Below are 7,137 nucleotides of genomic sequence, written 5' to 3'. Positions count from 1 at the left end.
AGTTTGGCCTATCATTTTCTTTCTCTTTTTTTGTCCTACCTGGTTTAGGGATCAATACCATGTCTGTGTCATAAAAGGAATTTGGTAGGAATCCTTCATTTCCTATTTTTTCAAATAGTTTATATAATATTGGAGCTAATTGTTCTTTAAGTGTTTGGTAGAATTCACATCCATTTTGTCCTGGAGATTTTTCCTTAGGGAGTTGGTTAATAGCTTGTTCTATTTCTTTTTCTAAAATGGGACTATTTAGTAATTTATTTCATATTCTGTTAATCTGGGCAATCTATGGTAAAACAATTTTTAAAGATTGCTTTTAAATTTTTGAGTTCCAAATCTATCACTCCCCCTCTATCATCTATTCCCCTCCCTAAGATAATGACTAATCTGATTTAGTATATATATTGTCTTCATCTTTCATAAGATTCTTAACTTTTAAATATCTCAATTAGTATTCTTCCAATATTGTGACAACTTTTCACTTATCTATCTTTGTGGATAGACATATAATTATGTTTTTTCCCTTCTTTTTGATTTTTTTCTGAAGATAATATCAGTATCTTTGAGTTCTGAGGATATAGATTTTGATTCAGAAAATTTGATCTAAGGAAGACTTTTCTCACAACTAAAGCAGTCAGACAAACAATGGGAAAGGACAATTTCTAAGGTAACTTGTGCCTTGTAATTGAAAGACAATGCTAAAGACGTTTTCAGGGACATTTTAGATCTGGAGATGATTGTTTCATGATTTAAGAGAGAGGAGAGGACAGACATCAAAAGTCTCTTCTGTGATTTGGGGCTTCTTAAGAGAGAGGGCCAAGATCAAGGCAATTCATATCAGATGCTCTTTAGATGCCCACAATGTTTCTGATACTCGGTTATGTGCTTTGCATGCAAAAACAGATATGAAACAGTCTCTACTCTCAGAGAGCTTTTAGTCCATTGTTGCAGAGAAGATTCAAGATGGAAACAGATGAGCAAAATGAAATGTGGGCAGTAAATTTAGTGCATCTAGACATAATATTAACCAATGGGGAGATTAGGCATTCTAGATGGAGTTAGCCCTCAAACTTAGCAATGAATGGAGCTAGGGAATCCGAGATACAAATGTGAATATGGACTCCCCTATTTCTTGCATGAGAAACAATCTGTGTAATGGCTCTGAAGAGAGAAATGGTAATATTGTTATAAGTAAATGAGTTCAGCTGAAATACTGAGTATGTTGGGACAGTGATGTGAGATCAACCTAGTAAGATGTGTTGGAACCTTATTATGAAGGATTATAAAAGATATAGGAAATGAAATGTTTTCCTAGATATAATAAGAAGCCAGTGAAATATCCTAAGCAAAGTTATGACATGACTGAAACAATGTTTGAATGTGATAAAAACAATCGTGGTAGCAATCTATATACAATCCTTAGTGTATAGATGAATGGATTCAACATGGGGGTGACCACAGCATACATTGCTGAGGCAACTGTGTTCTTCCAGGAAGAGTGGGTAGCTGAAGAGCTCAAATACACTCCAAGTCCTGTGCCATAATACAGTTTTATATTTTCAATGTCTCATTATCACATGGAGTTCACTTTAGTTTCTCATATACAATAATCATCACAGCTCCAATTCTTCCAAGAGCAACTAAAGATAAAGATTTCAATTGTTGCAGGCAAAGCACAAAGAGGTTCATCCTAAGATGAGTACCAAGGATTTTTTTAACACAACCACTCATAATGGCCATTTGCTTAGATATGAAGGAGATGGAACATAAAAAAACAAGGATGAAATTTCATATCAATTTTCCTAAATTTTTCCTTTTCTGTATTATATAGAAATTTATAGTTTACAAATGGAACATATTTCATTTGATGTATAAAAAATGTTAAGGAGACAGGGAAGATCTTCCAATTCCCTTTTCAGAAATAAAGAAAATTTGAGAAAAATCCCTTAAATAACATGTCCAAGGGCACACAACTCATAAGTAGTAGAATAAGGACTAAAATCTTGGCCCTGTCATTCCAAATCCAGCATTTTTTTAATTAGAAAATATCCTGAGGAAGCAGAATGTGTTCAAGCAGATGTGATTTTGGTGTAAGCTTCAATAATAGAAATCATGAGGGGAAAGGTCAAGGTCCTTTATAATCAGTAAAAACAGAGTAAGTCATTAAAGTAGGAATAGTCATACTGATAAGTCAACATTTATTAAGCACCAACTATATTTCAGTCATTGTGCTAAACATTGGGCATACAAAATGAAGCAGATTGTACTTGACCTCAAAGGTCACACAATCCAATAGGAGTAACAACATACAAACAAATATATATATACAAACAAGCTATAAACAAAATTATTGTGTTCAATACATTAATAGTTAATAGGTAAATAAAAATGAATAATGATTATTAAATTATTAACAAAGTGAACACATTTGAACTAAGGAGTTGGGAAAGCTTCCAGGAAAAGATAGGATTTTTTTTTTAATTTAGGATTTAAAGGAAGCAAAAGAGGCCAATAGGTGGAGTTGAATAAAGAGAACATTTCAGACATGGGGAACAGCTTGAGAAAGTACTCAGAGCCAAGAAATAGAATGTGTTGTTCATGGAAAACAAAAAGAATAGTTTCACTGAAGTTAAAACTAGGGTATGGTGTAAGGTTTTTAAAAACTGGAAAGGTAGAGAACTACTTAGGTTATAAAGGTATTTGAATGTCAAACTGATGATTTTGCATTTGATTCTACTACCAACAAGGATCACCTGGCATTCAGTGGGAAAGGATGAAAGAGTTAAATGTGTATTTTAGGGAACATCACTGAAAAAGCAAAATGAAGGGTAGATTTAAGTGGGAAGAAAATTAAAAAATAAAAAATTTCCACCTTCCACTATTTTACTCAAAACTATCAGTGTCTTGTTCCAACAACCAGGAGCCAGCCAATTATTGAGAGGAAACTGTTCTTCTAATTAGCTTCCTAAGGGCATTTTTTATGTCCTTATTCCTTAGTGTATAGATGAATGGATTCAACATGGGGGTGACCACAGCATACATTGCTGAGGCAACTGTGCTCTTCCAGGAAGAGTGGGTAGCTGAAGAGCTCAAATACACTCCAAGTCCTGTGCCATAATATAAGGAAACAACAGAGAGGTGAGATCCACAGGTGGAAAAGGCTTTATACTTGCCCTGAGCTGATGGGATTTTCAAAATGGAAGAACAGATCTGGATATAAGAGAAAAGGATCCCTGTGAAGGGGAGAATGAATAAAAATCCAGCTAAAATATAAATCAAGATGAAATTGACTAGGGTGTCAGAACAAGAGAGTTTCAGGACCTCAGCAAGATCACAAAAGAAGTGATGAATTTCAAAGTCTGTACAGAAGGAGAGCCGTGTTACCATCAGATTATGAAGAAGGGAGTCTAGAAGGCTTATTATCCAGGAAAGCAACACCAACAGGCCACACAGCCCAGGGTTCATGATGACTGAATAGCGAAGAGGATGACAGATAGCTACAAAACGGTCATAAGCCATTGCAGTAAGAAGGAAATTGTCCAACAAACCAAAAACCATAAAGAAATACATCTGAGCAAGACAGTCAGCATAGGTGATGGTCCTGTTTTCTCTCAAGATACTTACCAACATATTGGGGACTGTGGTAGATATCACACAGAGATCTATAAAGGATAAGTTGGAAAGGAAGAAGTACATGGGGGTATGGAGGTGAGAGTCAAAGCCAATGGCCAAAATTATGAGCAGGTTTCCAATCACTGTGACCAAATACATGCCCAAGAACAGCCCAAAGAGGGGGCCTTGATGTTCTGGTTTTTCAGAAAATCGCAGAAGGATAAATTCAGTGAATTTTGTTTGGTTTTCTGGTAATATAGGTCTGAATTTTCTGCTGAGAAAGAAAAGTGAGAAGCGCATAACATGAACATACAATTATCTTTTTAGTATAGAATAGAAAGAACATTAAGTGTTGACTTAGAATTTCTCAGTTCTTTCCCTGTTGATGGAATTTATTATCTTTGTGATCTTGAACACAAGCAATCTCAATGAAAGATGATGGATGTGAACCTAAAAATGTCTACAATTCTTCCTGGTTCTTCAAGTCTTTGAAATATAAATGACTTCATTTAGGAATGAACAATTTATGAAATCCGAATTTTGCTTGAAGCATCAATGACCACTGGGAACACGGATAAAGAAACACCTAGTATTCCCCAGTGATAAATGGTCAAAGGATATAAAAAGGCAATTTTTCAATGAAAAATCTAAACAATTTATACTCATATAAAAATGCTCTAAAATATTATTAAAACAACTGTGAGATATTATCTTATACCTACCACAATGGCTAAAATAATTGTACAGGAAATTGACAAATACAAAAACAGATGTGGAAAAACTGGAACAGTAATTCATTGTTGATGGAAGTGTGACCAATAGTTTTTAAAGCAGTTTGGAATTATGTTCAAAGAGTTATTAAATCGCTTATACCATTTGACCCAGTAATAACACTACTAGGTCTATTTCTAAAGTTAAATTGAGGAAAATAAAAAGGATCTATTTGTTCTAACCTGTTTACAACAGCACTATTTTTATTTATTTGTTTGTTTATTTTTTGCTTAGGCAGTGGGGTTAAGTGACTTGCCCAGGGTAATGCAGCTAGGATGTGATAAGTGTCTGAGGCCAGATTTGAACATAGTCCTCCTGACTTCAGGGCTGGTCCTCTATCTACTGCACCACTTAGGTGCCCCTCACCTCTATTTTTAATGGCAAAGAACTGATAATTATATGAATGCTCATCAATTATGGAATAGCTAATCAAATTGTGGTATATATGATCACAAAATAATACTAATTGGCTATAAGAAATTATGACCCCAAGGATTATAGAAAAACATAGATAGACTTGCATGGAATAACTAAGAGTGAAATGGAAAGAACCAACAGAATATTGTATACTATAAGAATAATATTGTTTTAAGAAGAACTTTGAATGACTAAATCTTTTTGACTATTTTAAGTGCCCAGATTAATTAAAAATGACATATCTGCATTCAGAGAAAGGAGTAATAAATAGAAAAATATATAGAATGATTTTTATATACATATATGTGTTTGTGTGTATATATAGATAAAGAGACACATATCAATATTTGCATCTAATGTTAGCTGTCTCTGGGCATGTGAGTTAGATAAAGAAAACAATATCATATGAAAAATTTGTTATAAATTTAAAAAGAATTGATTTACAAATTCATGTATAGTCATCTTTTTTCTCCATTGTGAAAAAGCAGATATTGTTCCATAAGTAAGAGAAAAAATAATTTTAAAAAAATTAAACTCAAAACAAGTTGTATTTAGACTTTAAAAGAAAGAGAGATACTAAGCCCATGGCTGATTCATACCAGAAGCCAAAAGCTAAGGGAAAGAACAGGAAATTGGTATAAAGACGATTTTGAACTGCACATTTTTTTATCTGGAAACATGAAATCCCATATAACTGGAAAGGACCTCACATGATGCAAAGTATAAAACTGTACCCCACAAAAAAATCCATCCTACATTATGCCTGTTAAGTAAGCATCTTGTCTTTTCTTAAAGCCCTCCACAGAAGGGAAAATTGTTTCAGAAAGCAACCTTTTCTACTCTGTGTTTGCTCTCACTTTACTTTCTATTGAGTCAAAATATACCTATTTACAATTATTCTCTAATGTTCTGTCTACCATCCAGGTTCTAGCAGAACAGATTCCATTTCTCTCCCATATATCATCTCTTTAAATGTGTGAAGACAGCCTTTGCATATTGTATGTTTTCTCTCCCTTAATCCAAGTAAATCGAGTTCCTTCAGCTGACCAACAAAAGCCCTTCACAATCATGGTTGCTCTTCTTTGCATCCTCTCCAGATTGTCAATTCTTTACAAATTGTGATGTCCAAAACTAAACACAAAATTTCAAATAATGTCTTACAAGGACAAATGAATGAAGACTTCTTTTGTATTGGAAGCTATTATTCATTTAATACACCTTAAGCTTTTATGTCATTTTGTCTTCCATATCACTATGAACTCATAATATTCTTACTATCTACTGGAACTCTCACATAATTTTAAAATGAATTAGACTCTTCTTTGAAGGGAGAATCAATAGACTTGTGTATTTTCCCCTTTTTATATGCTATAACTACACATAGCTGATAGTAAATGGGATCAATCTTCTAGTATTTGGTGAGCCTTTATGACTAAGACTCTCCTAAGATACCTAAGTGTGATATATATATATATATATATATATATATATATATATATATATATGAAAAGGCATCTCTCAGAGACTCTGTTCCATCAGGTTTGAAATTATTGTGGAAGCATCAAGCAATGACACCTTTCAATTCTGTCATATGTTCTATAAGCCCTCAAATCTCTGATATACTGTCCCAGGTGAGGTTCTATGTTTCAAATTCCTTTTCTATAACTCATGTGGCATTGAAAACAGAGAAAACTCATTGGAGCATATGAGCCTGGGTGACAATACTGTGGATAGAAGATGTGTCCAAGATTAAAGGGGAGTATTCAGTTTAGAAAGGTGTTTCTCAAAATATGGAGTCAGTTCTCCACGTAAGGAATGAAAATAGAGTTGACCACAAACAAAAACAGGGCCATTTACTATGTTCTTTATGTTAACTAGAAAGGTCAAGAACAGTTTGAGAAAAACAGACAAAAGTTAGACAATATATGAATACAACTCTGAGAATTCTGGAAGTCTTAGTGAACCTCAGAATTGAAATAAACCCTAGATGCCATCTAGTTTCACCTATACCTAAATAAGATTTAGCCCAACATGATCTGTTAAAAATGTAATGTGCCTATAAAAAGCACATATTGATCTCTTCCTACATGACATGCAAAATGAATTAATGTAAAATTTACTATATTCCAGATACAGTGCTAAAGACTAAGAATACAAAAACAAGAAATAAAAATGAGGCAGGGAGAAGAAAAGTACAAGTGTAAGGCATGGTGACACACCCTAGAGAGTCAGAGTCATAGGCAGGAGAACAACAAAGACTGACAAACCTGATCACTTTCCCAGAATAGGGAATTTCCTGAAGGAAATTATCAATAAGAAAACAAAGATGGTATTGGGGTA

The 7,137-nt window shown here is 33.8% G+C and overlaps 1 protein-coding gene across 1 annotated transcript; it reads right to left on the bottom strand.

Annotated features, from left to right (window-relative positions):
* Window positions 1–2,928: 2,928 nt before the first annotated feature.
* On the bottom strand, window positions 2,929–3,768 carry LOC127548222 (olfactory receptor 7D4-like). The gene is made up of 2 exons (XM_051975512.1): window positions 3,421–3,768; window positions 2,929–3,135 (listed from the first exon to the last, which is right to left on the bottom strand). Exons 1-2 carry the CDS (start codon window positions 3,766–3,768, stop codon window positions 2,929–2,931), a joined length of 555 nt encoding a protein of 184 aa, XP_051831472.1.
* Window positions 3,769–7,137: the final 3,369 nt, after the last annotated feature.

The sequence above is a fragment of the Antechinus flavipes genome, chromosome 1 (genome assembly GCF_016432865.1).
Source record: "Antechinus flavipes isolate AdamAnt ecotype Samford, QLD, Australia chromosome 1, AdamAnt_v2, whole genome shotgun sequence".
NCBI classification, from domain to species: Eukaryota; Metazoa; Chordata; class Mammalia; order Dasyuromorphia; family Dasyuridae; genus Antechinus; species Antechinus flavipes.
This window is presented reverse-complemented; position numbering and strand designations above follow the sequence as displayed.

Excerpts from the sequence above, each read along its gene's own strand:
- LOC127548222 (XM_051975512.1), bottom strand. The coding sequence starts at position 3,768 with ATGTATTTGGTCACAGTGATTGGAAACCTGCTCATAATTTTGGCCATT. Across the intron at positions 3,136-3,420 it reads TGTTGGTGTTGCTTTCCTGG|CTCTCTGTTGTTTCCTTATA; the intron begins ATAATAAGCCTT and ends TGTGGATCTCAC.